The sequence below is a fragment of the Echinococcus granulosus genome, assembly GCF_000524195.1.
Source record: "Echinococcus granulosus chromosome Unknown EG_S00052, whole genome shotgun sequence".
Lineage (NCBI taxonomy): Eukaryota > Metazoa > Platyhelminthes > Cestoda > Cyclophyllidea > Taeniidae > Echinococcus > Echinococcus granulosus.
This window is the reverse complement of record NW_020170432.1, coordinates 122,726-136,237: the sequence shown is the minus strand read 5'-3', so window position 1 is coordinate 136,237 and position 13,512 is coordinate 122,726. Positions and strand designations below refer to the sequence as shown.

General features: G+C 44.1%; 1 protein-coding gene across 1 annotated transcript; it reads left to right on the top strand. All coding sequences in view use genetic code 11, as the record gives it.

The window, feature by feature from the left end:
* Nucleotides 1-209: 209 nt before the first annotated feature.
* On the top strand, nt 210-3,610 carry EGR_06167 (Zinc transporter ZIP8; the record flags this gene model as incomplete). The annotated part of the gene is made up of 8 exons (XM_024495416.1): nt 210-251; nt 714-1,001; nt 1,086-1,209; nt 1,652-1,821; nt 2,352-2,456; nt 2,534-2,819; nt 2,896-3,083; nt 3,464-3,610. The coding sequence occupies 8 exons, from the start codon at nt 210-212 to the stop codon at nt 3,608-3,610; spliced, it is 1,350 nt and encodes a 449-aa protein (XP_024350144.1).
* Nucleotides 3,611-13,512: the final 9,902 nt, after the last annotated feature.

Below are 13,512 nucleotides of genomic sequence, written 5' to 3'. Positions count from 1 at the left end.
ACGTAAATTAAACTTAGTGATATTACTAATCTGATTTCAATAACCTCATTGTCCTAGTGTCGGGACGTACTTAAGCCCAAAAATTCGGTTTAACATGCAAAATTCAGTGCAGCACTAGGCTACTTTTTGTTGCTAAAATTCATTTTGGCAGTTCAAATTTAATAAATATACCAGTTTGTTTGACTTCTTCATTTGATTGCACCACGCCAATGCAAAACCCTTATGAATCAATCTTTAAATACAGGTGGGTGGTGCGGACTTTCGAGTTGTACTTCGGTTACTGTTCTCGTATGCTCTCTTCCTCTTTTTACTTAAAGCTAATTTGGTATTGGTTTCATGCTGACGTTGGTTTGCTGAGATGCGCCCTACTTGTAAAGGGTCTTGGTCATTTTTGGCGCCATTCTACCATCTCTCCTTTGAACTTTTTAATGTTCACCAATTTCACTCACATTACATACTTTTGAACGCGCTGAAAAGTCTTGTTTCCCTTCTATCTTTTTCATTTTTCTTAAATTGCTTACCCATTACCGCATAGTCTTTCAAGTGTGAGACGATGTGACAGCGTTGAAATTTCCCGAATTCATCGTAGGCCACATGCAACTTTACTGAATGTTTTGTTGATTTTGATTCATTTGTAAGTACGACCAGCTTTAAGTCTATTCTATTATTGTGTCTAGTTTTGGAATTAAGTTTCAGTTTATTTCTCTATATAGATGGCGTCCACATTGGCATTTCTGACAGCTGTGGGTTCTCCTACCTCACTTTTTCGGCATTGGACTGTGGTGATTGTCATATTGTCACTCCTTTCAACTGACAACCCCGGATTCTTTGTTGCCAATGCAGAGCCAACTTTTGTGTTGCATGGCCTATCAGCTCCGCCTGCCGGTCTCGTGCCAGATCCAAACTCTCCTAATGCCAGTGCAATTGCTCCGATCACAGTTAAGATGTTAGGCAATGTTTCTTTCGATTCAAATCCGCTAGTCACTGTACTTTTGAAAAATGTACGTCGTTTCTTATGCTCACATCTTGTCTAAGACTGTAATTAGAGCTTATACCATCCTAATGGTCTCGTATTTTCGTTTTAGTTTCAGAACGTCGAAGAAACCAAGGCACTTTTAACAATTTTTTCATCTAACGATTCAGCTTTCAATAATTTTGTAATCGAAATCTCAAATCCGCCCCATTTAGCGCGCCGATCTCTTGTAGAAAGTAGGTATTGTTGGCTTCAATGCACATAAACTATTTGGAAAGCTTACACCCTTCTCCCTTTGCGCAATATGTAACAACAGTCCCGATGCACAGAGGTAGTTTTTCGTTGTTCACGTCTAGGTTCGGTCCCTGTTATTCCTCCTCGCTTCACCTTCGTTAAATTTTCCCCTATCCTAATGCATTTTTCCGATGGCGAACATTAAAGGAGTGAATTGGCATAGTCACATCATGGGAAAAATATTTATTATTTTCATGTGTTTTGGCTAAACTTGCGGTGAATTTTGGGGGTGTTTGTTTGGTGGTATGAGTTTGTATAATTGTCACACAGTTGGTTTAGTGTGCTACCTTACTGCTATCACAGTTAGACTTGCATCTCAAAGCGAAGAATTTGGTCAGTCACAGCTTCACTTCTTAATGGCCCTGTCTTCTCTTCTTTCTCCAGCGATAATCTACTCATTCTTGGCTGTTACCGTCACAAACCTCTGCGCATTGACCGGTTTCTTTTGCATTCCCATCAAACGTTCAAGGCATTTCCCCACACTGCTCAATTTCATGATGGCTCTGGCAGTCGGGGCACTCTTCTGCACGGCTGTTCTCGTTCTCATTCCCGAAGTAGGTAGTTTCTTTTCGATCATCAGTCACATGCGAACATTTGTTTTTAAGAGTGAGGGTTAATGTATCAAAATGGAAGAGGAATATCAGTTTGGCTCAGATGCTTCACCTGCATTTCAGTCACTGCGAATGGCAGAAATGCCATTGGAATTCGGCGGTCAGGGTCGTACCTACCTCTACAAATTCAGCTGCGTGCCGATTGGTGCCCTCTTCTTCTTCATCGTGGAATACGTCCTCCTGATCCTGCCCCGACTTTTGAAGGTGCGTGTATGCTCGCTTTGGCACCGACCCACATTCAAGCAACTAGTTAATTATTCATTGCCGTTGGCCAAAACTTGACCATGCAAATTAAGTATTATGCTGCCTCTTTTATCAAGTTCTCTGGGTGTGTTGTGCAAATGGGCCTGTATTTCTGTCTGACTGGCGAATCAGTTCATTTGCGATCGAGAAGGAAATGGTTTAGCTAGTGCAATATATAACAATAACTAGGTGGTGTAATAGATGCACTAAAATCATTCTTTTAATTGCAGTGGAGTATAGCATCAGACAATGACAAATCATTGGATGGAACGGAAATCGGGGATACGAAGAATTGGGATGAAAACTCCAATGCTCCAAAGTCGGATTTTCCTCAGGTGAGGTTTTTTTATTGTAACATACTTTTCTTCCAAAATTGGGCACTGTTACATCTGCTCTTCCTCCCCAGCCGCAGATCTCAGGAGAAAGCGCTGAAGTACTGCGTGACGATGATTTGGGTTCCATTGACAGCGTCTACATGTCGCAAAAGTCTGTGATTGCGTCGCGTCGGCGCTGCAACTTCCACTTTAGTCGCGAAAAGTTTTCCAAAATCGCCCCAGTCGCATGGATGATCCTTTTCGGTGATGCTTTTCACAACTTCATGGATGGCATGACCATTGGAGTGGGTTTTACGGAGAGTCCAACGATAGGTATCGCTCTAACTCTTAGCATCATCTTTGAAGAACTGCCCACTGAGCTCGGTGAGTGACTTGATCCGCTAGGCTAATTTGCCCCTGATCGTTAGCCGGCATTACTAACGAGATGGTCTGACCACAGGTGACTTCGCAATCCTCGTCTCCTCCGGATTTTCCATCAAGTCGGCCGTTTGCGCCAACTTCTTATCTGCCTGCACCACCTACCTTGGAGTGATTCTCGGTCTGCTTATCGGTGAGGTGTCCACCGGAGCGCTCTACGTCTTCGCTATCACCGCGGGCTTCTTCCTCTACATCAGTCTTGCCGACATGGTACAATTGCACTTCCGTTTTTCATAATGTTTATGGCAGGCATTTAGTTTGCATTTTTTTATTACCCATTAACACCCACGCCCACCGTTTTAAGCGAAGGTGACAATCCGACCGCGCAAGTCATACGATGTCAATTCTTTGTACAGGAGTTTAGAGGCTAGGTTAGTCAGTCCCTTATCGAAGTTGCTTCCTATCTACAGAGAGAGATTAAACAAACTGCAGTGCTACCACATCAAACGCGTGTGCTCGTAAGGACAATTGTGTCTTGTGACCCTTAGCCGCATTTTATCTACTCCGATAATGTTTACGCGCCGCTGTGTCATCTGTTCATCCGTTGCGCGTATATTTATTCCAAACCTCTCTCTCTCTCTCTCACCTAGACGCCGAACATTCGGGAGGCTTTGGAGGAGCTGGAGAATAAGAATAGAAATTCCTTTTACCTCTTCCTCGTTCAACTGGGCGGTCTGATCGCAGGGTTCGGGTGCGTCGTGGGTATCACCCTAGTCAGTGACTTGATCACATTGTAGCGCTCAACGGGTTAGCGTATTCGGTTCGCCCCTTACCCATCTCTTCTCTATACTTGACAGTACAATTTAGCCCTCTTTTAATGATTCATCATTTGTTAGAAGAAATATATTTTACTGCAGGCAGAATTTTTTGGAATAGGTTTGTGCTTTTTTGAGGTCAATATTGCTGATTTGGCAGGTGAAATAGTCTCTTGTTGGTAATGTTTTGGGCAGGGGCACTTTGGCAAGCTTGCCTGTGTGTCCGGCGTGTGTTTACTTCTAGGTCAGGTTCTCCCCTTCAGCGTAGCCATTTTGACACTTGAGGCGGAAACGTCATTAAGGGAGGTCGGGGTAAGGCGATATTATCCATCAAACTACAAAACAGACAGTTGAAGGTTGTACAGTTGGGCGCTCCGCTCACCAGTGATCTCGGGCTTTGCCAAAACGGAATTTGTAGTAGGTCAGCGTCAACGCCCGCTGCAATCAAACCGTAAAGTCGCAATGCGGCTACCTGTGGAGTTCACTGTGACTGATAGCCGAGGAGGGGTGAAGAACATGAAATATTAATTTAGCGACTTCTCGTGGGCGGGAAGTCACCGTTTTGAGCTTTTGAGGAAACTCACATCCACGGTGTTACAGGCCAAACGAACATGCAGTACTAGTTGAGACCAAGGTCAACTGCACTCCTTCAAATGTACGCGTATGGATGTACTTGACAGCACCAGCGTTGCCTTTGTTCAAAATTGACCCAAGTAGAAAGTCATTGGGAATGACTGTTCAAGCCAAAACGGGACTTGCTTCCATTTGGGGTGTAAGCTATCGTCCATTGTGGCTCGGGTTCTGTTGACCAAGTTGGTTGAGAACAGAGGAAGTGTCTTGTGGGCAAGATCGTGGAAACCCCCGATGGGAAGCTCGACAGTAAGACATTGGGCTAGTGTCACCGTTTCGAAGACATATCTACGTAAGTTCGCCAATGAAGAGACGGATCTGTAGCAGATGCCAGATCACAGCCTCAGTAACTGTGCCTGTAACGTACAGCCGACCCGTTGAGACAATTCCGCCGAGGTTATCACGGGGTATCAAGACGGGCAGACCATCTTGAGATGAGTCAGCCGTCCTAACAAGGTTCCCACTGACAAAGCTGTCCCCCACGACTTAGTTGAACACGCCTTTTGGTCTAGTTTGGAGGCTCCTCGTAGATTAGCCCAAGAAGTGATCATATGGAAGAGGAATTACGGAGGTCTCTTAGCCTCCGTGAAGGTGGCATGAAGTCCTGCTAATGGCACCGAGGCCAGCAGTTTCCCACCCCACTTCTTACGCCCAAATACCTCAGATGAAGGGGTTAGGACATCTCAAATAACGTTCTACGGTGTTTAGTAGTTCCCGCCGTCTGGAGTTCTGGTTTAGTGACGGTGAATAGGCGATGCATTTGAGGGGTTTGAATTAAAAGACACACATGCTACAAGTGATTGCACGATTTCTTGGTGGCGTTTCGGAGAGTGCCAAGTACGTTCGCAAACATATCTCCTTCTCATTCTTGTGTTTGGCGGTGACAAATGCATTTCAATGCGTTGTGCAATAGGTGTGAACTTCGAGGAGAATGGACCATTCGTCGTGACTACTGGTTAGCAAATCTACCTTCACCAGTCATTACTGTCAGAGCAGCGCAAAAGTGGAATTAGTAAGAAAAGGTTTCCTTTTGAGAGGTGAAAACAACACCTTTTGAAGTCTACGTGACGGCACGCATAGTGTTGCCAGGCGACGGAGCGAGACCTGCGATGAATAAGTTGTTGCAAGGATTTAAAGTCCCACGGGTAGATGATAAGGTGGTGATAAAGAGTCGATGAAGGTGGGAGGAGGAATGTGACCAAGGCGGAACTGCTACGGGACTCCGGAAGCTTCCAGAAGGACGCCAAGAGTTGTGATACCCAGTGACGCCTGGAACCCTGTACACGCCAAATTTGTTACCAGTCGCCTTCTCCTTCTCGGCCACGAGAAAATTTCAAAATCCCAGGCTGCAAACCACCTTTCATATCCATGAGATAACAACCAAGACTCTGTCCCGATCCCACCTCTTGTAGGGTTTGATTCACCCTTGACAGTGAAAAAAAAGTACGTCTGTTTATCACGAATGCAGTGTGATAGCCAGTGTGGATGCTGTCACGTGAGCGACTAGGGAAAAATTCCATTGAAACAATCATTTGGCGTATGTTAAGCTTAACTAATTTTTTTTTCTAAAAATTCTTTTATTGAAGGAGTCTTGACATGAATGTGCAGAAACACCAGGAGTCTGATTTGAACAGGTGACCGAGCCACTGCCATGAGGGTGGAAATACGATAGACTCAAAGACCTGACAAAATATCATAGCTAAGCAAAAAACGGGTTTCTGTACTACTCGCTGCAACAAATTTTACAACTTTCCCATATACTTAGGGATAAGAGAAGCACATCTTTTCCTAAAAAAAAGGATAAAATGCCATGATGATTGTTGATTTCATTTATAGGAAATTGCGTTTTATTCTATCACTGGCTTTGATCTCATCCACGGGTAAAGCAAAGTTCTGTTATTTTTTTCGTTGCGATACAAAGCCCTCCAAATGGCACACGGAAACCATACAAATATGTTTTTTTCCTTCCCTTTGGTGAAAAACTTTGCATTCTGTTTTTTACTTAAATTTGCTTTTTCATAGCAAGAACTTCAGTGACCTTCAAGCGTATAGTTGACACGGAGTTACCTACTTTGTCACGAATAAATTTGTCAAGATTATCGCTTGAGTGAAAACTCCTGGGAAATTTTGAGTTTAAACTAGCAAAAAAGCTATTCACGCTAGGCCTAAATGGATGAAACAGGTGACATTTGTCAAGCCAGTGTCATTTGGTGTGGTACTACTATAATGCATGAAAGGAACGTGGCAAATTTGTCACCCTGAGGGTGATACAAATGGCGAACAAGTAAAATATAATGAAACTGATTAAACAAGATTCCAATCAGATTATTTTGTGCATAAAATTGGGGAAAAGTCTGACTGTTTTGGAATGGAAGCTACGGAGTTTCGCGAGATTGTGGTGCTTGTTGCTGGGGTGGTGCGTAATGAATCATCTTGGCCAAGCGGAATGATGACGTTGGCGCCAACCTAGCCATCCCTTCTATTGTTTATCCAGCTGCCTTCATAAAATGAGTAGTTTTTTGCCACAAACTCACAATTTTTAGGGGCATTTTATTTGTGCTTGTTATGCGAAATCAAAAGTCCTGAAATTCTTTGCGTCTTTCACTTTGACATGCCGGGACGAATTGTTGTAGCCTATAGTGAACTCTCAAAAATACACTTTGGCAGTTGCTTATGTGCGCAGGTGGGTGGGTATCAAACTGCCGGTTTGATAGCCTTTTCTGTCCTATGCACCACCTTTCCCCTTCTTACGAACCCACACAGCATCAGCTAAACTTGATGAGTGTGACTGGAGATGGTCTGATTTGTGACAACACCCTGTCGCAAATACAGTGAAATGACTGAGGGTAAATCATTTGACTCCGGTGGTGGGTTCTTCAAAGATGGACGCAGTATCACAGTGTGGAGGAGCCTCCACTCTTTACACTGAAGAAGTCATTACGTGTCGGCATTAATTTGAGCCATTTGAATGGATTGATTGACACCGACATCAATGAAAACTGGGAAATGTTGCTGAAGCCAAGCCAATGGACCATGAGTATCACATCCAATGATGGATGACGATATGAATAGACGACGTCTTGGATTCGTATGGCCGCATGATTGTTTCCTAACCAACTGGCTAACTGATCTGAAATGATTTGGTCGAGTAAATACCTGACTGATCAACAGAGTTGCGATTAGAAGAGATTTCCGTCTTTCATATTCCAACAGACATCTCCAAATGCCCCACTACTTACTACTACTACTCACTACAAAGGCACACACTACTTCACATTTACTACGCTTTGTCCTGCGTGTGCATGTGTGAACGTACGTTTAGGTTTATGGAGCGATACAGATGCAACGGTTGACGATGTAGCCATCACCTTTCCCAGGCCAAGTAATTATGGTTGGCATTCGCCACTCCCCCACAAATCCAAGGTGGGCATTAAAAAACCTCCCGCCTCTCTTCTCCCCATCTTCTTGAGCAGTAGTGAAGACTAGTGAATTGGTACTAAGAGGCTCCTCCACTTGACTTAATTTCATACCGCCAAACTTATCCGTAAAAAGTTCTGCACTTCACGTAGAATGGGATTTTGGGAAGAGAGGGGAAGACAGAGAGATTAATTTTTGCCTCGTCCTCATTCATAGCCATTTGGTTATCATTTGCCCTTGGGACTAAGTGGGTGGATAGGTAGGAATTAAGGTGGTCAGGACTTAGGTTTTTTCCTTGGCTTTAATGAACAGGTGCCACTCAAATGATACTAATCCCTGCTTTCATTGTGCTATGTTTCTTTTGCCAGCCAAAAATAGCACGTGTCTGGACGGATCGTTTACTACAGGTAAAGTCATCGCCAATGGTAAACGGGTTCACGAAATGCTCAATTTGGGAAGAGCTATACCTGCTAGACAGATACTGGTACTAGACGGTGTAAAGGAGTCTCTCTGACGCCTCTCCGAGTTGCAATAATCCGGTGGTAATCCAGACTGATATTAGAACAGTTTGGAAACACCATCGCGTTAAGAAGAAGGAAGGTGGTCAGGCCAAAACTGTGGTAGACAAATGCTGTGTAGCATTGTTGCCTTGAAGGTTCTACTTCAGTCTTAACAAATTGATGATGTGAGTCTTAGAGGCGGCAAACCGACCACCGCAACGCTCCACATAATTATTTCTGCCACTATTCTCTCGTTCTGAACTCAAGCAGGCCGTCTGTGACACTATTCGGTGAAATTATTGTCCATAAACGGCTAAAGAACCCATTTCGCGCGCGCGGCTCTGTTTGTGATAGTATTCAGTAGTGTGAACAAGGTCTTCACTTCTGCCTGCATCGAATACAGAATCTTACGGCCGTCTTTGATGGTCGACACAGTCATGATCCCCGGTCTCGGCAAGGATAACACCGAAACCTTGACAATGCTTGTTCTCAGCCACCTATAGTTTTGACCACCCCAACATTGGATAAGGTCTCCGTGGAGGGTATCCACACAGCACGTCACCAAAGCCTTCCTTGATAGCCTAGGCATTCAGCTCATCTGGGAAGTTTGTGCCATTCTCAAGGGCAGCACTTGCATAATCCTAAGCAACTAGTGGTTGTGCATTTAAGTAAAAGTGAGAAAGAGAGGCAAACAAACCTGCGCATGAAGTCACGACATTCAGGAGTTCAATTGAGCACACACTACAAATAATTCAATTCCACTGTATATGCGGGACGTGGCATTTATTGCTTAACAGATTTTAGTAAAAGATACCACCTACTTTTGCGTGGTGTTTCATGGAAGACGAAAGTTGGGATCACGGAAGTAATTTACCCTGTGGTTTTACTGATCATCCCTTCTAGAAGTGGCTGTTTTTATTTGGGGCCGTGTGGATCGCTATTGAAAACTGCTTGTCAATGCACCTTCAAGCATATGGGCGAGAAAATGGGATAAGTCAACGGGGCCGCCATCATCATCATCATCATCATCATCATCATCATCATCATCATCATCATCATCATCATCATCATCATCATCACCATCATCATCATCATCACCATCGTCGTCGTCGTCGTCGTCGTTTCATTCACGTATAACTCTCACTGTTCGCCTGGATGATACACAAAATGACTTGCGAAGGCGAGACGAGATGGAATGGGGGGGGGGGCTTATTTGTTTTGACATGAAGTTGGAATCACATGAATGAATTTTTGGAAAAGTCAAATGATTATGTCCATTTTCAGTGTGGCTCGTTACAAGGTCTTGTTTTAGCTCTTGGAAAGTTGAAACCCGCATGCAATTGTGTGCAGGCACGGCAAAGAAGTCGGCCTACTGGTTGGTCACTCTCTGCTGGGATCAGCAGTGTTTTCCCTTAAGCCTAGCTCGCAGATCACCCAGCACCAGTTGAATATGATGGGCTTGATTCGAGGTGGCTTCCCTTGTAGTAATAGCCTAATACCTCTCGCTAAAATAGCTGTGAAGAGCTTGAAGATCACACCGTCCATAGAGGAAAGGGATGGGCCAAATTAGTTGACTCTGGTTGTGTTTCCTCCAATGATGTATGCAGCATCACATTGGGGAGGAGCCTCTACTCTTCACAATGAAGTACTACTTGGATAGATGAAAGGGTAGATGGATGAATGGATACGGGATGGATGGATACAGGCTGAATAACTTGCTACGTGTGGGATAATGGATGGTTGGATGGGTGGAAAGACGGATGGAGGGATACGGGGTGGATGAAGAAGTGAATGGATGCGAGATGGATAGGTGGATGAATGGATTAATGGATGTGGGATGGATATGGGATGAATGGAAGGTTGAATGGATGAATTGAGGGATAAGGAATGGATAGAGAGGTGGATGGGTGTGGGATGAACGGATGGTTGGATAGATGAATACTTAAACAAATAGGTGACCAGGATAGCTCACCCTTTTTCAATTACCGAGACCACTCCGCTCAGGAACACGAACAGTTTAGCGCAATTGTCACACCTCTTCAGAATCCTTTGTGTGCCATATCGCATTTCACTGTGGGAAGCCTCTCTGTGAGTCCTTAGGCTTACCTATACACACACACACTCAAGCACAGAGAAAGTGTGGAATTTACCATACAACTAATCCTCCCACTTTCCCACTCGAAATGCTCACAGCGTAGGGACACTCCAGTAATTTGATATTCACTATCCCACACAAAGCTCACCTTCTGAGGTCTTTCGATTTCCGTGGTTTTACACCTACTTATCTACTCAATTCACCGGTCACGCCTACAGCCACCCAGGCCTTCTGTGCCGTGATATAGTAAGCCTTTCTCCCCCACCATTTCAACCGAGCCTCGAGACCAAGAGCCACATTAAATCCCCGATTTAACAAAGTGCTGAATTTGGGAGTAATTTGAGGACCCCAGAGGTTTGACTTATCACTCCCTACCAGCAGAACCCCAAACCAGCAAGCAGGAGATTAAACCCCCACCCTTCTTTATTCAGAGGTCTGATCTCCCAGGTCGACTTTAATAATACCACCAGTTGTGAGACCTGCGACTCAAGGAAGAGGTCACTTTCGAGTCCCTCAAAAGGCTTTACGAAGATGAAATTTGGGTTGGTGATTGGACGAAGCCCTTAGACTAATTTTACCCTCTAAATGTGTAATACTTCAGGTCGAAATATTTGTGCAAATGTAGTGCTAGAATTACTTTTGAATGTCACCTAACAATGTCCTAGTTTTTAAGAAGTTCATAAATTTTATTTACCTCTGTTTCTTCGAGGAAATCTCACTGCCTTCTCTCCCCCACATCTGTCTTGGTGTTTGGCGTGTGATGGGGGGAGAGGTATCGGAAGGGGCCGAAGGTGGGTGAAAGAGCATTTACTGATGAACCTAACAGTCTGCAGACCTTGTTACTCTCACAATCATAAGAGTTCTGTTATCTTACGCCGGCTCCACACGTATTGCACAACCAGTTTGCAATCCGTCGACTCTTGAATTCAATCCAAGTTCAGCTTTTTCACCGTCTAATTGGTGAGCCCGCCAACGTGGGGAGTTTTTTCATACACAAGTTAAAACTTACTACAAAAGCAGGCGACATCTACTCCAGGGTGATGGTGGTGAAATTACAAATCCTAATCTCTATGTGCCAATCTATGGAGTGGAAAAGTAAAGGTTAGGTGGGACAATAAAACGCTCCACGAAGCATTGCCGTTTTTTTGGCTTCTTTAAGTTTCACCAAAGCATCGAAATTTATTTAAAAAGCATGATTCAGAAGGCGGAAATGGGATCTGCTTCGGACCAAGGGAGGAGGGGGACGTCTGGTTCCACCTCCCCTCTTGTTGGTCTTGCGCTCCGCCCACAGCTCCAGTATAACTAGCCGGTGGCCAGATCTCCTCAACCCTTGCAATTGACCTATCCACAAACTTCCAAAGTGTGGTGGAGTCATTCACCTGCTAAATGCCACTGTTTCCGTTGATGCAATTTCTGCCTTCGAATTCGAAAACATATTGGTAGGTGTTCGGTAGCACAGGTGGCCGTAAGTAAAACAAAAACTGAATATACCGTTGTTTATACAAAAAAAGGGAGGAATAAGGCTTCCTTCGAATCCATTCAAGTGGGTGGAAGATGATTTACATTTTAACGCTCTGTGGCGATAAAAAAGTGGGGCTTAGATCGGTACTGTTTAAGGCGTACTAGACGCCTTGACATAGAGAAGAAGTTGGCAACATCAGAAATCTTTTAATTAATTTAAACAGTCATTAGTGCACAGCAAAAAAGCAGAGCCGCTGAATGAACTTGTGAAAAACAGATTATTGCACAAGGAATTGTAATGATTTTCCTTTTATTTGATAAAAGAAGATGTTGAGAGTAATGCGAAGGGGCCACTCGACTTTATGCAGTGGGTGTGGGTGAAGAACAATGAAAACAGCCCGGAGGGTTTGGACTTTGCACCAAAAATTGACGCAAGTTTATTGCATAGCCCCCTCCCCCACTGATGAGGACCTGTACTCCTAGCATTGACAAGATGTCAAAGATTTACTTGACGAATGAAATCCCTGTCGTCGATACATCCATCTTTGTTTGAGCGCTGTGCACCAATACAGTAATTTTTGTGGCAGAGTTAGGCTTCAGTAAACACTCATGAGGTTTACACGAGCTTTGTATAAACAACGTCCGGAAGACACCCACCTAAGACCGTCTAAATTAACTGCGGTGGATGGAATTCAATTAAGTAGTATATTTACGGGATGGTAGAAGACAAATCTTACAGGTTTCGCCGATGAGTGGGGTACAAATTACGAGGTTGAAAGAGAGACAAGTCGATCAGACCTGTAACTGCAGCTTTAAGTAAATGATGGTTTCTACCAGGTGACCTCACGCATGCCACACAGACGCCATTCGCCTCATTTGGACCAACTGAGAGGTGGCCATGTTTATATGTGCATTTAAGGTCGATTCGTGCAAATGCAGTCACCTGAGGTCTTGTGGGGGCGAGGTTGTCTTCTCACTCAACTTGGACGTACCTATGAGGTGGCCATTGTGATGGTTTGCCCTATGTAAGCTTAATCAAATGCACAATGCAAATGAAGTACGTCGACCTCTGTTGCGCTGCGGAGGTAAACCGAACTTCAGAGGCCAGTGCAGGGCACAGATTGAGACGGCCTGCAATTGCCGTACTCAGTGACTCTACGGAGTGTGTCAGCCTTTTCACTGTGTGGGTGCAAGTTGTTTGCAGTAAAAAAAAGCAAGCGCATCACGAGTACTAATTAGTAGCTGGACTTCGTGCGGGTTAACCTAGAATGGGACTCCACAACTTGTCAGTGAATCACTTTGTAAGGGGATTTCTCTGACTAATCAAAGGTGAGCTGTCAAATAAATGGTGTAATTTTCCCTAAGAAGTTAAACAAAAAAGAAACAAAAACAGTTCAAAATCACTGACTTTATGCGAAAGTCATTTCTGTCAGGTGAAATATTCGAATTCGTCTTAACTGCCAGTGACTGTAACGTGGGAGACTTTATCATTCCCCGAACACCATGAAATGGCAAACGTTGCTATTTACACAGTACAAATATAATAATGCATTTTTTATTCTTCAGGTCCCCTTTTATTTCAAAAGGGGCATGGTTTTTTACCTACACAAACCGATTCCGAATTACTACACAAGTGTGGGAGGCCCTCTCTCGTTGTGTGGAGAAATTTGCATTTGAGGGAGGAGTAAAATCACTCTCACTCTAGCGGACTCATGAATCCAACAAGACAAATGAATTGGGGCACAAACTTTGTGTGAAAGTAACTAAACTGAGGCCATCAC